The 18,051-nt window shown below is 37.0% G+C and overlaps 1 protein-coding gene across 6 annotated transcripts in view; it reads left to right on the top strand.

Moving 5' to 3' along the window:
• The window catches only part of PTPN4 (protein tyrosine phosphatase non-receptor type 4), a 186,706-nt gene that overhangs the window by 82,947 nt on the left and 85,708 nt on the right, over nt 1-18,051 (top strand). For all 6 annotated transcript variants that reach the window (XM_027589022.2, XM_027589021.2, XM_027589020.2 and 3 more), the window contains one exon: nt 12,885-12,973. In XM_027589022.2, the coding sequence (XP_027444823.1) occupies nt 12,885-12,973 (89 nt within the window). The remainder of the gene's footprint in view (nt 1-12,884; nt 12,974-18,051) is intronic.

Raw genomic sequence — 18,051 nt, 5'->3', positions numbered from 1 at the left:
GATACTGAAGAGAAACATTCACAGAGCTGGAATACTTCAGAGATTAGAGGCTAGAGAGATGAGGAAGAACTAGGAGAGGAGACCAGGAGGAAGCAGACGTTTAGACAGAAGGCCTTTCATTCTTTCAGACACATGTGTTTCTTTGAAGCCAAGCGAGTCAGGAGTGATCAGCTGTGTCAGATGAGAACTGGATTAGAAATGTGGACATCGTCAGTGACCTTGTAAGAACAGTTTTGTGGTATTATGATGGCCAGAGGCTGATTACAGAGTATTCAAGAAAGACTGTGAAGATAGTAATTTCAAGAGATTTTACTGTACTGGACACAGGTAATAATAATAGTCAACACCTAATAGCATTACTAAGGGCCCCAGTGCCTTCTTAGGTAGGACTTTATGTCAGATTTTTTTTTTTAAGATTTTATTTACTTATTTGACAGAGACACACACAGTGAGAGAGGGAGCACGAGCAGGGGGAGTGGGAGAGGGAGAAGCAGGCTCCCCGCTGAGCAGGGAGCCCGATGCGGGACTCGATCCCAGGACCCTGGGATCATGACCTGAGCTGAAGGCAGATGCTTAACGACTGAGCCACTCAGGTGCCCTGGACTTTATGTCTATTAATCTCATATAATCCTTACAACATCCCAGTGAGGTAAGAGTATTATCATCTCCACTTTACAGATGAGGAAAGCGAGACACAGAGATGTTAAGTAATTTAGCTATATGATAACTATTTCTGTATTGTAGAACCAGTTTATAGCTTCTTCTTAAGCCTTGTTTTTAATTTGCATGTATTTGAAAACTTTTTGGCAGATTGGTTAGAATAATCAAACAATTGAAAAATATAATCCCCTGAGGGGCGCCTGGGTGGCTTAGTCAGTTGAGCGTCGGACTCCTGATTTCAGCTCTGGTCATGATCTCCGGGTCCTGGGATCAAGCCCTGTGTCAGGCTCTGTGCTCAGCGGGGAGTCTGCTTGGGATTCTGTCTCCCTCTGCCCCTTGCACGCATGTTCTCTCTCTCTCTCTCTCTCTCTCTCAAATACATGAAATCTGTAAATATATATTCCCTTGAAACGGAGAAAATCTCTTCTGTCAGAGTGGAGCTGTGTATATGACTTCATCGGCATCACCCTACAGCATTCAGATCACCCAGTGACTTTCTTTTTTACTTTTTTTTTTTAAGATTTTATTTATTTGAGAGTGAGGGAGAGCACAAGGGGGGATGAGGGGCAGAGGGAGAGGGAGAAGCAGGCTGCCCGCTGCTGAGCAGGGAGCCTGACGTGAGACTCTATCCTAGGACCTCAGGATCATGACCCACGCGGAAGGCAGCCACCCAACCAACTGAGCCACCCAGGTGCCCCCACCCAATGACTTTCCATAATTCTGTGTGCTTTCATTCATCACAACCGTCTAGACATAGCTTTTGTGTGTGTGTTTTGTTTTGTTTTTGGCATCTTTATGAAACTACTTGTATTCATTTTCACTGAATAATTTGAATTTACATACACTGTTAAGCCTACGTAAGGAACACAGAAACATTTTTTTGAATTAGTGAATGTTACACCTAAGTACATAAACATTTATACAAACATAAACATTTTAAATCAGTCATGGGGGAAAACAAAACTAAAAGGTTAAATAGAAAATAATTTCAACATAGATTACAGAAAAATTTAATATTATTTTTATTTTATTCATAATATTTTTATTTTATATTCATGCTTCATATTTATTCCAAGCATTCTTTTAGACATGTAATTAGAAATATAGGAAAAAGAGATAGGCATTTAACAGGAGAAATACAAATGATTGATATTGTGAAAAATTGCCTGTTTTCCCTAATCATCTAAAATATAACCATGAAGGGCACCTACCTGGCTGGCTCAGTTAGTAGAACATGCAGCTTCTGATCTCAGGGTCATGAGTTCAAGCCCCATGTTGGGTGTAGAGATTACTAAAAAAATAAATAAACTTAAAACAGAAATCCATGAAAGTAACAATGAGATACCAATTTCATCAGATTTGCAAAAATTCAAAGAATTAAAAATATCCATTTTTGGTCAGAGTATGCAAAGTGGACATTCTGAAACATTGTTGAAGTATAACTTGTAACTTAAACCCTTTTGGAATGCAGATATTATGTGAATATAATCTTTGATCATTCATTTCTCAGATTCCATCCTTTAGAATATTTATATAGGTGTTTTAATTAATGTGTTCAAGGATTTTTATTATAATATTGTTTGTAATACTAAAAAATTAGAAACACTAAATGAAGGAACAGAAATGGTTAAGAAATTATGACAAATCCATAGTTTGGAATAATATGCAGCAATTAAAATTGAGTTAGAGATATATATTGATATGAAAAGATGTCTACAAAATGCTAAGTGCAAAAGAAAAATTGCAGAATAATATATCCTAGTTTTTGTTGATTAAAGAAATTGTGTAGTTATATATAATATATATTTATATTTTTTTATAAACAAAGAGCTAGAAGAGTATACATCTCAAAGTATTAATAGTGGCTATCTCTGGGGAATGAGGCAGAGAAGGTAAGGGATGGTCATTGATTTCTTACTTGATATTTCTATATTGTTTTGAAATCTTTTAATAATTACAAATAAGGGAATTATTTTAATAGCTACCCCACACCACTTAAAATTCATGTTGCTCACATCCACAATACATGAAATTTTAGTGGGACTGAGTTACTTTACTTCTAACATGTGACAATAGACAGGCTGGAATATTAAGTAGTCATAGCTGTTTAGTTTGTGTTTGGAACAGTAGTCTCCAAAGGAAAGGAGGGAAGGGCACTATAGGGGAACATGAAATGAATGGTTGAGGATGGGTGGAAAATATTAGAACATCCATTCATATCCTAAATCTCATCCTTTTACGTTGATTTTTTTTAACCTGTTATAAAATAAAACAGAGATACAAGTATGTACTATATTTTGGTGAACATCGGCACTTACCTCCAGGTCAAGCAGTAGATTTTAATTTTTTAAAATTTTTTATATTTATTTGAGAGCAAGAATGAGAGAGAGAGCATGAGCAGGGGAGAGGAGCAGAGGGAGAAGCAGACTCCCCACTGGGCAGGGAGCTCGATTTGGGACTTGATCCCAGGACCCTGGAATCATGACCTAAGCTGAAGGCAGACACTTAACTGACTGAGCCAGCCATGTGCCTTAAGCAGTAGATTTTATTTTATTTTTTAAAAGTTTTTTTTTTTTTAAGATTTTATTTATTTATTTATCTGACAGAGAGAGAGAGACACACAGCGAGAGAGGGAACACAAGTCGGGGAGAGGGAGAAGCAGGCTTCCCGCTGAGCAGGGAGGCTGATGTAGGGCTCGATCCCAGGACCCGGGATCATGACCTGAGCCGAAGGCAGACGCTTAACAACAGCCACCCAGGTGCCCCTAAGCAGTAGATTTTAGTCAGCAATTCCAGAAACACTCTTCGTGTTATAGCCTCCAATAACAGCCTCTTCCTACATTGAGGTTTTTTTTTATGATTTTATCACCCAAGTGTGCCTTCCTAGATCCTACAACTAGGTTTTGCTTTTTGTTTTTTGTTTTTTTTAACTAGATAGCTTTAAATCTGTTAATCCCTCCTTTCTTAAAATTTTCTTGTGAAAGAATTTGACCATTTCACCTTTAATTTCTCATGGTCTGGACTTTACTGATCACATACTCATGGTGTAATTCAACATGTTCTGCTATTGTGTGTATTTCTTGTAGATTGGCAGCTTGATCAAGGGGCATATTCACAGTTAGATTGATCCCTTTTTTGTGTTATTTCATCAGGAGGCACATAATGTCTGGTTTTCACTTTTTTTTTTTTTTTTAATGTTAGCAGCCATTGATGTTCAGTGCCTAGATCTGTAAATTCACTGGAGGCTGCAAAATAGAAATATCTTAATTCTATTTTTGTTTTTATTTATTCATTGGGATAATTTTATAGGGAGTCCCCTCCCTTTTACTCATTGATTACCCAGTAGCACAGTTCATATAAGAAAAGCAAGGAAAGTGTTACTTGATTCTTTCCTCTTATTTTACCAAGTTTTCAGGGTAATGAATTGGTTCCCTGCCATCCTCAGAGATACACATTTTTTAAATAATATCATTATTAATTCATGGATTAAATATTTTTGACAGGTTTCAATATATTACCATTTTTTTTCCTTATTGAAGCTCAGATTGTCCGTTGTGGCCACTTGTCTCTTCTTTTGATCCGTCAGTCCTTTTGACATGACCTTTGTAGTCAGCTTCCATGCTGTCTAGTATTTTGAGATGTTTCAGGCTCATCTTATCTATTTACTGCCATAGACCAGGAATTAGCTATTTCTTCAAGAAGTCTTTGTTTCTTTTAATGCAAAATGATATTTCAAAATCTCATTCTGACTGTTAACAATGTTCATTCCTACTGGTTTGTCATTATTTCTATGTTGTTTAAGTGTACCGAGTTGGAATCTTTGTTTCTACATATCTATATTGAGATACATAGGATATTTGAATTCTTAGAGGACTCAAGGGATTCCAGAATTAGAATATTCCACAGTTATGTTTTTATCACACATTACACTTAAAACTATAATTGTAATATCACCATATCAGTTATTACTGAAATGGTTAAAAATTTTCCCCATTTTTTTATGGCTGCTTTAAATTTACATTGTCAAGTCATATACCTATTGCATATTATAATCTCTCCCTTTTAATCATTATTTAACCTAAGTTCCATAGGTAACTATATATTTAAAGCTCATTACAAGTATTTATAATCAGAGATTATATGAAACATTCTCTAGTATTGTGACTAAGTAAATATAAGGATATTACCATCAGTAATCAATTGAGAAACACTTATTTGAGAACCAGGCTCTGTGAAGAATGTGAAATTGTATAATGGTTCATAGATGCTCAGAGTATGACCACAGACTGGCGATGATCCATGGACTACTTATTACTGGTCCATGATGAGATAAGTACAGAAATTGAGAGTTAGCATTGAGAAAACTTTATAGCATTCTGACACCAACCGTATGATCACTATAGTTTGTAGAAGCATTAATACCTGACAGATTAGAAATTTAATCAAAACAAACAAACCTAACTGGTCCTTCACCACAGGTAGTTTACCATAGGTGGTCCCTATGTATATACTATCCTAGCTGTTGTCACATAGCTGACAGTAATTATGCATTTCAGATGAGTGGTTTAAGAGACAGATAAATATCCAGGTGAGAAATTTGTAGATACGGGCTAAGGAAATTTTCACAGAGATGGACTGCATCTAGACTTTGGTTTGGTGTGATTAGTCAGAGAGACATGAAGACGTCATGAGAACTGCATTAACAAAACGTGTAATTATGGGTACACAAAACATCATGGAACTGGCCTGAAAGGAAAAGACCGTTTTAAACTAGTTAGAAAGGGGAGATAAAATGGGATGAGATGGTTGTTTAAAGACCTTCAGTGCCAAGCTAAACAGCTAAGACATCTTCCTACTGATGATAGAGATCCATCATTTTTTTTTAAAGATTTTATTTATTTGTCAGAGACAGAGTGCACAGGCAGAAGGAGAAGCAGGCTTCCCGCCCAGGAAGGAACCTGACAACGGACTCGAACCCAGGACCCTGGGGTCATGACCTGAGCCTTAAGGCAGACAGATGCTCAACCAACTGAGCCACCCAGGTGTCCCGAGATCCATTCATTTAACGTATGAGTACAGTTGACTCTTGCACAATGCAGGGCTTAGGGGCGTCAACCCCTTACTCCTCCCACCAATACAACCAGAAATCTTCATATGACTTCTGATTCCCCAAAAACTTAATTGCTAATAGCCAACTGTTGACCCAAAGCCTTACTGATAACATAGTCGATTAATACATATTTTGTATGTTAAATATATTTATTATATACTATATTCTTACAATAAAGTAAACTAGAGAAAAGAAAATGTTACTAAAAACATCATCAGGAAGAAAAAATACATTTACAGTACTGTATTGATAAGTGTACTCCATCTGTTTACAAGATAGTCTGTTAGTACCTATATCAATATTATCTGATAGATACAAAACACTGTAGACGTTAAATGTATTACAGTAGACATCAAAAATGAAAAGTTAATGTGAAAAAGAAATTCATATTTATTTACATGTGTAATGATTCATTACACATTGATAATTAAGAAGTAGTATGAATGCTTTATGGTAGTGTAGCCTATATTTTAATGAATGAATCCTTACAAAATGTTCATGGCATACAGTATTGCAGTTGTAGCCCTAATGCAATATGGGAAACATTGTTAATTAAAAAAATATCTCCTTACCTGTGATGACAGGCTGATAGGTAGCCTCTCCAATTATGAGAGAAAGAGGCATGCTGCATGATAATGTAAGTTTTTGAAAGCAAAGTTAATAAAACATTAAGAAAACTAAGGTGCCTGGTGGCTCAGTTGGTTAAGCGACCAACTTTTGAGTTTTGGCCCAGGTCATGATCTCAGGGTCCTGGGATCAAGCTCCCCATTTGGCTCTGTGTTCAGCAGGGAGTCCGCTTGAGATTCTCTCCCTCTCCTCCTCTGCCCCTCCCTACACACATGCTCTCGCGCACTCTCTCTCCCCCTTTCTTTTTCAAATAAACAAATCTTTAAAAAAAAATTATGAAAATTAACACCTTACTAACTTTATATTAGATACCTCTGAGTTTATTCCTATATGAGGATAAGCTGTCCACTTCCATACAAGTCTTGCACGTGATGTTCTACAGGCAGATACTTAGACGTTGTTGATGATGATGACACAGAAATTTCTCATATACTTCTTGCCATACAGTTAGATTTCTGCACAAAGATAACCACACACAGATACAACAGATAAGTTTACTAACTGAATGGCATGATGATTATTTACTGTTCATTAAGTGGAAGTGAATTGTCATAAGGTCTTCATCCTTGTCGTCTTCACTCTGAGGAGGAAGATGAGGGCTTGGTCTTACTGTCTCAGAGATAGCAGAGGTGTAAGAAGTGGAGGAGGTGGAAGGAGAGGCCGGTGTAACTTGGTGTAACTTTATGGAAATGCATTGTAATTTCTGCCTGACTCTCTTGCTTTTTCATTTCTCTAAAAAAGTTTCTATGATGGTACCAATTCTTCTTCCACAGTCTGCTTTCGTTTTAGTGCGTATATCATAGAAGGGCCCATGTTGTAAAAGAAGTCAAACCAGTCTTAAATAATCGGAACTCTTCTACCAGATTGTCAAATGTCAGTTCATTTGCTGTGCTGCTTCTTCTTCGTCGTCATCTGGCACTGGTTTGGAAGCACTCAACCTCTATCAAGTCATCTTCTGTTAATCTTCTGATATGGTGTCTGTTAGCTCTTGAATTTCTTTGTAGGTCCATATCATGAAACCTTTCACCCTCCATCTTTTTGCCGTGTCTGCAATCTCTTTCATGATTTTCTTGACTGGCTGTGTTGTAAATTCTGTAAAGTCATGCATGGATGGCATCTGGACATAGTTTTCTCTAGCAGGAATTTTTTTGTTTCGGGCTCGATGGCTTTCACAGCCTTTTTTATGACAATGGCATCCTCAATAGTGTGAGCTTTCCAGACTTTTATGATGTACTATCAGGGTTCTTTCCTGTAGCCTGGACAATCCGTTCCATAGAGACCATGTGTAATGAGCCTTACAGGTCCTTATGATCCCCTGATCTAGAGGCTGAATTAGAGATGTTATGTTTGGGGGCGAGTAGTATAATACTTTGACATCTTTGGTGTTGAACTCATGGGGTTCTAGATGGCCAGGTGTATTGTCCAATATAAAAAGAACTTCAAAAGGCAGTCCCTTACAGGCAAATTACTTTCTTACTTTAGAGACAAAGCACTGATGGAACCAGTCTAGAAAACGGGTTCTCATTGTCCAGGCCTTCTTGTACAACCAAAAGACTGGCAGATGGTATTCATCTTTTCCCTTCAAAGATGGAAGGTTCGCAGTTTTATAGATACAGGCAGTCCTGATCATGAACCCAACTGCATTTGCACAAAACAGAGTTAGCCTGTCTTTTTCTGCTTTAAATCCACAGGCTTGCTTCTTTGCCTTACTAATAAATGTCCTTTGTGGCATTTCCCCACCTCCCACCCCCAGAATATGGCATTTTAATCTGTATTAAAAACCTGTTCAGGGCTCCTGGGTGGCTCAGTTGGTTAGGCGACTGCCTTCGGCTCAGGTCATGATCCTGGAGTTCCAGGATCAAGTCCCGCATCGGGCTCCCTGCTCAGCAGGGAGTCTGCTTCTCCCTCTGACCCTCCCTCCTCTCATGTGCTCTCTCTCTCTCTCTCTCATTCTCTCTCTCAAATAAATAAATAAATAAAAATAAAAAAATAAAAATAAAAACCTGTTCAAGTAGATACCCTTTTTCCTCAGTGATTTTCTTTCTTTCTTTTTTTTTAAATTTTATTTATTTATTTGACAGAGAGAGAGACAGAGAGGGAACACAGGCAGGAGGAGTGGGAGAGGGAGAAGCAGGCTTCCCAGCCGAGCAGGGAGCCCGATGCGGGGCTCAATCCCAGGACCCTGGGATCATGACTTGAGCCAAAGGCAGACACTTAACGACTGAGCCACCCAGGTGCCCCTCCTCAGTGATTTTCTTAATGGCATCTGGGAACATGGTTCCAGCTTCTTGTTCAGCAGAAGCTGCTTTTCCTATTATCTTGTGATTTTTTAAGGCAGACTTCCTTCTAAAATTATCAAACCATCCTTTGCTTGCATTAAATTCTTCAGCTTTAGGTCCTACACCTTCCCTTTGCTTTAAGTTGTTGTGTAATGACTTCGCTTTTTCTCAGATCATATCAGTCTGTAGGTATAGGCGTACTTTTCTTACAGCACTCTAGTACCCACATAAAAGCATTTTCAATACGAGATGAAAAGGTACAGTATTTGACACAAAGTACCAGGTTTCTGTGCATGCTGGTGTAGTTGGAGCAATGGTTTCACAAATTTCCTGTTCATTTTTTTTTATTTTTTTATTGTTATGTTAATCACCATATATTACATCATTAGTTTTTGGTGCAGTGTTCCATGATTCATTGTTTGTTCATAACACCCAGTGCTCCATGCAGAACGTGCCCTCCTCAATACCCATCACCAGGCTACCCATCCCCCTACCCCCCTCCCCTCTAGAACCCTCAGTTTGTTTTTCAGAGTCCATCATCTCTCACGGTTCGTCTCCCCCTCTGACATACTCCCCTTTTCTTCCTCTCCTGTTATCTTCTTCTTTTTCTTTTTTCTTAAAATATGTTGCGTTATTTGTTTCAGAAGTACAGAACTGTGATTCAACAGTCTTGCACATACCCTCCCCAATGTCTATTTTTTACAATAGTCCTCTCACTGGATTCATTTGTCTTGAAACAGTAGGCAACCACAGCTACAGACCTCAATCTATGGGACATATCAAGCAGTTCAGCTTTTTCTTGTAATGTCATGATTTTCTTTGCTTCTTGGGAACAGTTCCAGCATCACTAAGTAGCACTTTGTATGGGTATGGGCCCCATAATGTTATTGGAGGTTTATAGTATTACACTAAACACGTTGAAAAATAAGCAACAACTATGAGAGATCACTTTTACTGCTATATGCAATTTTTTGGAGAGACTGAACTGCTCACACAGAGGTGATTGGTGTCACACCGTGTTTTAAGCAGATACTGGCAACATTTGTACTCACCACCACAACAACAGGAGGTTATGAAATTATTACAGTAATACAGTATGTACTACAGTAAATGTTATACAGTTACGATTTCATACTGTATCTTTACATTTGTTTACATTTCTCTCAACTGTAATGGTGCCATGTGTGGTCTGTAAGTGTGTAGAAGTTTTGGTAAATCTTTTTATAATAGATTCATGTGTATTTTATGGTAATAAATGATAAAGTAGACTAGAATCTACATATATTTTAAGCAGTCAAGACATACCTAACTTAAAATTTTTTTTTTTTGATATTTCTAGACTCTGTGGTTTGTCTGCAGGTGTTTTGAAATTGTTGAAAATCTCCAAAAAATTTTCCAATATATTTATTGAAAAAAGTCTACGTATAAGTGAACCCACACAGTTCAAACCTGTGTTGTTCATGGTCCTCTCACTGGATTCATTTATCTTGAAACAGTAGGGAACCACAGCTGCAGACCTCAATCTATGGGACATAACAAGCAGTTCAGCTTAACAGACACTTTTCTACACATAAAAATACAGCAGTGGAATAAACAGAGGCCGTGTACTTTGCTACTTAGGTTCTAGTGACGAAGAGTAAAAAATAAACAGATTAAACAAGGCACTTTATGGCATAATATTAGATAGTAGCAAGTGATGAAAAGCAAAGATTTTAAAATAAGGTGGTCATCATGTATTTTCCTATACATTGGAATGAATAGCATTTGTGTCTATTAAGGACATAACACTTGTTATTTTGATCTTGCCCACTTCCAGCATCACCTTGGGAACTGCCAGTTCAAATCTAGATATAGCTATAATTTAAGAATTTGAGTTCCTAGATATCCTGAACATGTTTTCTTTTTTCTTTTTCTTTCTTTCTTTTTTCTTTCTTTCTTTTTTTCTTTCTTTCTCTCTCTTTCTTTGTTTCTTTCTTTCTCCCCCCTGCCCCCAGCATTCTTTTTTTAAAATTTTTATTGTTATGTTAATCACCATACATTACATCATTAGTTTTTGATGTAGTGTTCCATGATTCATTGTTTGTGCATAACACCCAGTGCTCCATGCAAAATGTGCCCTCCTTAATACCCATCACCAGGCTAACCCATCCCCCCACCCCCTCCCCTCTAGAACCCTCAGTCTGTTTCTCAGAGTCCATTGTCTCTCATGGTTCGTCTACTCTCTTTCTTTGTTTTTTAACATGTTTTTCTACCAACATAGCAGCTTGACTGGTTATCTATTTGTTGAGTTTTGCATATCTCTTTAATGGTATTTGTTCTTCTCAAGTGCTTGGTGATCCTTGGTTGCATACTTCCTTTTGTATTTGTGATACCTGGTTCACCTGCTTGTGGATGTTGTCTTTGCTGTGGCCTGCCTTAGGTGATGGTGGAAGAGGAAAGGAATATACCGCCAGGGAAACATGCCTATAGTTGGCCTCTCTCAGTTTGGAGTTCTTTATCCCTTCCGGAGATCACTCTGACTCTGTCCCCAGTACCCACACTCACTGTTTTAGATGGGCTGCACCTACTTCTGTGTCCCATAGCTCAATCCAGACAGGGCAGGATTATAGGGTTGCTAGGAGCTAATTACCGTAGCTGCTCTCTGCCTGATCATCCTGACACTAATTTGAGGGCTCCCTTTATTTTTTTTTTATTTGTTTTCTATGAAATTGTATCTGTTGACTATACTTTTCTTTCCTCCGTCAAATAGAACTTTCTCTTCTGTGTGTAGTTTGGGCTGTGGTCTTCTATAATTTTTTCTTTCCTTAAATCTGATTTTATCCTCTTCATTAGGTCTTTACAGATTCCTCAAAATGTCTGGTCCCATGGATTATATATCTTTTCAAGTGTTACACGTTTTTGCATGTATCTTCTCCAATGTTTTATGAGATTGGGACCAGAAGGAGCAATAGGAGCGTATATTAAGCCTTCCATTTTAGCCCAAACTTCTAATTGATGTTCTTTAAAAAATTATTTATGACGGGGCGCCTGGGTGGCTCAGTTGGTTAAGCAACTGCCTTCGGCTCAGGTCATGATCCTGGAGTCCTGGGATCGAGTCCCGCATCGGGCTCCCTGCTCAGCAGCGAGTCTGCTTCTCCCTCTGACCCTCTTCCCTCTCGTGCTCTATCTCATTCTCTCTCTCAAATAAATAAATAAAATCTTTAAAAAAATTATTTATGACTGTTATAATAGTGTACAATAATGGTGGTTATTGCTAAATAAATTGTGTGGCCATGCAGTATACACTGTTTGGTTACTTTGGCCATTTGTTATGTGTTATCCTATCGAACAGGTTAATTTAGTAAGATTTTATTTAAGTAGAAATTATTGAAACTACATTTTAAAGGGTTTTTTTTCTGAGGGACACAATTATTAAAATCTTAATTATAATTTCATCAATTATAACCTGTCCATATAAGTAAGGGGTAAAAGCATTATTGCTTTATTAGCTTACCTGTAGAATGTTTCAAGTTAGTAGCAAGCTATTTCAGGGTTGATTAGCATCTGAGAAAAGAATTTAATTCTACTCATTTTGTCAGTAGTGCAGGTTAGCTATTCAAGTTGGATCAGTTAACATGAAAACTCTCCCTTTCCTCAAAGCATAGTTCAAATTTTCTTCTCTGGAATCTTTCAAACTCTCCAATAGTTGTTCCCTACTCTATACTGCCATGATGTTTTTGTTGTATTATATTAGTTATATGATTTATCATTATATTGGGAATCTTGTTTTATTACAGGTTACACTTTACCAAACTCTGAGCTTCTCCATGTTTTATTCACTTTTGCAGTCTTGGCACTATATTTAAACAGTAGTTGGGTCAGAATAGCTTTAGAAATGGAAAAATGTATATTAACTCTTCCTTCTACAAGATGAAAAGGCTTTTGATTCCTTATCTCAAAACTCAGTTCCACTTACGAACTGTGGTAAATCCTGAGATCATTTTTACTTTGGATTAATGAATTTTAATAATGCAGCATTTAAGTTTGATGTGAAATAGGTTCTTCGTTTTTATGAGGTGACAATTACCATACGGGTTTGTAAATATTATGCAATTATGTGCTGACTTTGAAAATGTTATATTGTGTTAAAAAAAACTTATCCTATTTTTAAAATATATATTTAACAAGAAAAGCCCAGTATTTTAGATTTGTCATTTTCTTTTTTTGAAGGATCAAAGTAACAATGAAATTATGATTGGAGTGATGTCAGGAGGAATTCTGATTTATAAGAACAGAGTACGAATGAATACCTTTCCATGGTAAGAACTTCCATCAGTACTTTTGCTTTTACCATTTATTACCAAATATCATAATCCATATTAAAGAAAGTGATTGTTGGGGTGCCTGGCTGGCTCAGTCAGAGTGTGGCTCTCTTGACCTTGGTCAGGGTCCTGAGTTCAAGCCCCACATGGGGTAGAGAGATTACTTAAATAAAACTTAAAAAAAAAAAAAAAGGAAGTGGTTGTTAAACTATATTAATGTTGTTGTGCAACTTATCCCACTTGAAATCTACTAGAGAATACCAAAATAATTTATTTATTTTTAAATGTGCATAATCCAGACAGGGCAGTATTTATAGAGAATACTACTTCATGAATTTTTCTCTTGGAGAATCTCTGAATTTGTACTAGCTAATACTGTCATGTTTACTCTGTCTTGTACCATGTTGATTGATTGCTTTAAATCAGTATTTCATCTAACTGTATTCAGTGGGGTGCTAGTTTATTAGTTGGAACATGGGCATGGTTGCTGCATTTAAGATCCACTGTCACAGTAGTTTAAATTGGTGCTAGGAAAATATGGTGGCTCCTGGGGTTTAAAACTCCTCTTTCTTTAGTTTTACTACTCTACTATCCTTAGCATGTTGTCCTCATTGTCCAGGATGACTCATCTACCATTACTTCTGTATCCCAGAATGAGGAAAAAAGAAAAGTAGCATCTGCCACTTTCCTTTAGGGGATAAATTGAAAATCATAAAAATCACATCAGTCATGTGTCTTATATATTATACGAGTAGCTCTGGTTTTTAAAATAAATGGAATTTTCTTTAGCAGAACAAATAAAAAAGAAATACATTGTATTAATCTGTTTCTCTTTATATCTCCTTTTAAAAGATTTGGTCTGATTTTTCACTATCTGATTTTTATTTAGTAGGTTTTTGTAATTAGTCACTTTAATAACACTTAAACAGGAATATGATAAGTGACAGAAGCAACTATTTTAGAAAATAGCCACAACTTTGTTTAAAAAATAAAGATAAATTTCCTAGATAGGTCACAAAAACATAGAACCAGAAAATACAAAAATTGAAATGACCATCATGACAATTAAATACTTTTGCTCTTCAAAAGACACTTTAAAGAAGATGAAAAAGCAAGACACAGTCTTTTGTAAAATAAATATTTGATAAAGGACCTATTACGAATATATAAAGAACTTTCATAGCTCAGTAATAAGACAATCTGATTAAAAAGAATAGGCAAAATATTGAATAAACATTTCCACTAAAGGACATATACAGATGGCAGATGAGAACATGAAAAGATGTTCAGTCATCAGTGAAATGCAGATTAAACCACAGTGAACTCACCCACAGAATAGGTCCAGTTTAAAAAAAAAAATGACAATACCAAATAATGGCAAGAAGCAGAGCACCTGAAATCTCATACATTCCTGGTGGGAGTGCAAACTAGTATACCAACTTTATTTTTTTTTATTTTTTATTTTATTTTTAAAGATTTTATTTACTTGACAGAGAGAGAGGGTGGAGAAGCAGGCTTCCCGCCAAGCAGGGAGCCCGATGCAGGACTTGGTCCCAGAAGCCTGGGATCATGACCTGAGCCAAAGGCAGATGCCTAACCCTCTGAGCGACCCAGGTGCCCCCTAGTATACCAACTTTAGAAAACAATTTGGCAGTTTCTTTAAAGTTAAACCTAGATTTACCATATAATCTAGCATTTCTGTTCCTGGATACTTACCCAAGCTAAATGAAAACCTAAGTTCATAAAGAGATTTTTACAGTGATGTTCATAGCTACATTGTTTATAGCATCACAAAACAGACGTACAAATATCAGTTGGTGAAAGGATAAGCAAATTATGGTACACTACCACAGTGTAAAACTGTTAAGCAATAAAAAGAACTGTTGGGACGCCTAGGTGGCTCAGTCGGTTGAGCGTCTGCCTTCAGCTCAGGTTGTGATCCTGGGGTCCGGGGATCAAGTCCCGCATCGGGCTCCTTGCTCGGTGGGGAGCCTGCTTCTCCCTCTGCCTGTCTCTCCCCCTGCTTGTGTGCTCTCTCTCTCTCTCTCTCTGACAAATAAATAAAATCTTAAAAAAAAAAGTGAGAGAAAGAACTGTTAATACATTAAACCATGTGGATGACCTTGCCCCCAAAACTTTATGCTGAGTATAAGAAGCCAGACAAAAGACTACATACTCTTTGTTTCTATTTATATGAAATTGTAGAAAACCCAAATTTTAGAGACAGTCAACCAGTGGTTGCTAGGAACTGAAAATGGGAGGAGGCAATTGACTTCAGAGGGACACCAAGGGAACATTTTGAGGTGATCAAATGTTATATGATGATTTTGGTGGCTGGTAGTTACATAACTGAATACATTTGTCAAAACTCTGAATTGTTCATTAAAGTTGGTATATTTCATTTTATATGTAAATAACACCTCTGTAAAGCCCATAAAAGAAAACTAAGTATCATTTAGTGTTTCATCTCACATCTTTTTTTTTTTTTTAAGATATTTTTTATTTATTTATTTGACAGAGAGGTAGAGAGCACAAGTAGGCAGAGCGGCAGGCAGAGGGAAAGGGAGAAGCAGGCTCTCCGCCGAGCAGGGAGCCCGATGCGGGGCTCGATCCCAGGACCCCGGGATCATGACCTGAACCGAAGGCAGCTGCTTAACCAACTGAGCCACCCAGGCGCCCCTCATCTCACATCTTTTAAACACTTACTGTATAATTCAAACCCTGGTATGTTCAGAGGATATAAAACAATTCAAGCAATAGCCCCTTGCCTATTAGTGGACACACAAGAATTAATTATAAAATTAATAACAATAAGAAAAAATGTAATTAAAATCTTCAGAGAAGATAATTGTCATTGTCAGTTTTTACAACAGTGAAATAATAAACGCACATCTTTGATTTTATACATTTTTGATTTTACTAGAGACAATTTTAAAAAATATTTTATGTTGTATTTTATATCTTATACAAATGTCAAAATCTGAAAAATTCTTTTCAGATGATGTGGATTAAAATAACTGATAATATAAATTTTTCTGTATTTTCCAAACCCTATATTGTATATATATTCCTTTTTATTGTTACAAAGATTTTAGAAGAGTTTTTGACTTTTGTTTTGGAAACACAAAGGATACAATCTCTCTAGGGATAATTTTAATGGCTCCATGATATTTGAGATTATTTTTATTTTTATTTTTTTAAGATTTTATTTATTTGACAGAGACAGCGAGAGAGGGAACACAAGCAGGGGGAGTGGGAGAGGGAGAAGCAGGCTTCCCACTGAGCAGGGAGCCCGAAGTGGGGGGCTCGATCCCAGGATCCTGGGATCATGACCTGAACCAAAGGCAGACGCTTAACGACTGAGCCACCCACATGCCCCTTGAGATTGTTTTTTAAAGGATGAATGGAAATTTCCTCAGTGAAAAAGGAAATGTGGAATAAGTATGTGTGGATTTAGCTAACTCAAGTAGAGGTAAGAAGCATTTGCAGAGACCTAATAGTAAGAAAGGATATGGCAAGTTGAGGAAATGATGAGCTGTTTCATTTGGTTTCTCCTTCAGTTGTGCTTACTGAAGACAGAAACAAAGGAATAAGAATTTAGGAAGATGTTGTATAGAAGAGAAATTAGATTCAGATTGTGAAGGATCCTACATATTCTGTATGCTAAGGAGTTGGCATATTACTTTATTGGTAAATATGCTTAGAATTAGTTTAATGTTGAGAAATAAAACTCACACTTCCAAGTCTTTATCATACAAGTTAGGTTAAAAAAGGATGTGAATTTTTAAGATCTTGATTGGAAAGTATATATTGTTTATTTTAAATTTCATTTTCAAGAGTTAAACTGAATAGATGGGATTCAAAGTTGGTAAAGCCACTATATTTGCATCATCATGGAACATAAGGGTTTTTTCTGATCCTAACTACTCATGGCAGTACATACTAGCACACTAGTAGGAATACTTAAAGGATAATTGACTAGTTGCCAGAGACTGAGCAAAGACTGGCTTGAGAGATGAAAACTCCTGAAGGCCCAGCCTTACAAAGGTCCCTATGCTTTCATTAGTTTTACTACCACCAGTCACCCCATCAGGTTCCCAAATTGAAGACTAGAGAAAAATCCACTCATGCTCTGGAGGGCAGGGTGGGGTGAGCAGGGAAGTAACCATTTTGAAATGTGTTTAGAGCTTTCTGTTCTCCTTAACAAAGATCTGCCCTCAAGGAAATCTATTTTACCTGTACTCAACCAACATGGATTTTACCAGAAAATAACCAAAGTGGGGGAAGGAAATACCATTTCCAGCCTACTTTATACCTCTTGTGTCACCCAAGGAGAGGGAGAGCTGAAAAGCACTGGAGGACATAACCAAGTAGCACAGACCACTAAACCACTAAATCCTAATGATAAGTTGAAGAACAATCCCTCTGCAGCCACTCACCTTACTGCCACATCAACATGGCTCCTGTATAACAACAGGAGATTACAACTTAAATAACTACAATGGAATGATTATTTAAGAAGGATTCTTTAGGGAAACCTGAAGACAACAGGGGAGACAAAAACAAGGAAACTAGAGGAAACAGTAGTTTCAAACATCTACCGCACAAACTGGTTCCTTTGAAGGAGCCATAATTTGATTTGGTTTAGTTTCTAAAGGATTCATGTCTCGGGGCATTGTGGAAAACAGTAGAGCAATGTGTTGGTAATTAGGGGAGTTTTACAGCTGGGTGTGTTTACTAAAAGAATGTGGTGACTGGTACCACTGTCATTTCAGGATTATTGTGGGCATACCTAAAGATGTGCCTTCCTGAAAGGCAACAGCAGAAGTTTAACACTGGGGATTAGGGGATGTGGGTGGATTTCATGAAAATAATGCAACAAATAACAATAACAAGCTGGGGTAGGGTTGCATATATCTTCTTGAATTAGTGTTTCTGTTTTCTTTGGATAAATATCCAATAGTGGAATTATTGGATCATGTGGTATTTCTATTTTTAATTTTTTGAGGAACCTCCATAGTGTTTTCCACAGTGGCAGCACCAGTTTGCGTTCCCACCAGCAGTGCACAAGGATT

Source organism: Zalophus californianus, chromosome 3, assembly GCF_009762305.2.
Source record: "Zalophus californianus isolate mZalCal1 chromosome 3, mZalCal1.pri.v2, whole genome shotgun sequence".
NCBI lineage: Eukaryota > Metazoa > Chordata > Mammalia > Carnivora > Otariidae > Zalophus > Zalophus californianus.
This window is presented reverse-complemented; position numbering and strand designations above follow the sequence as displayed.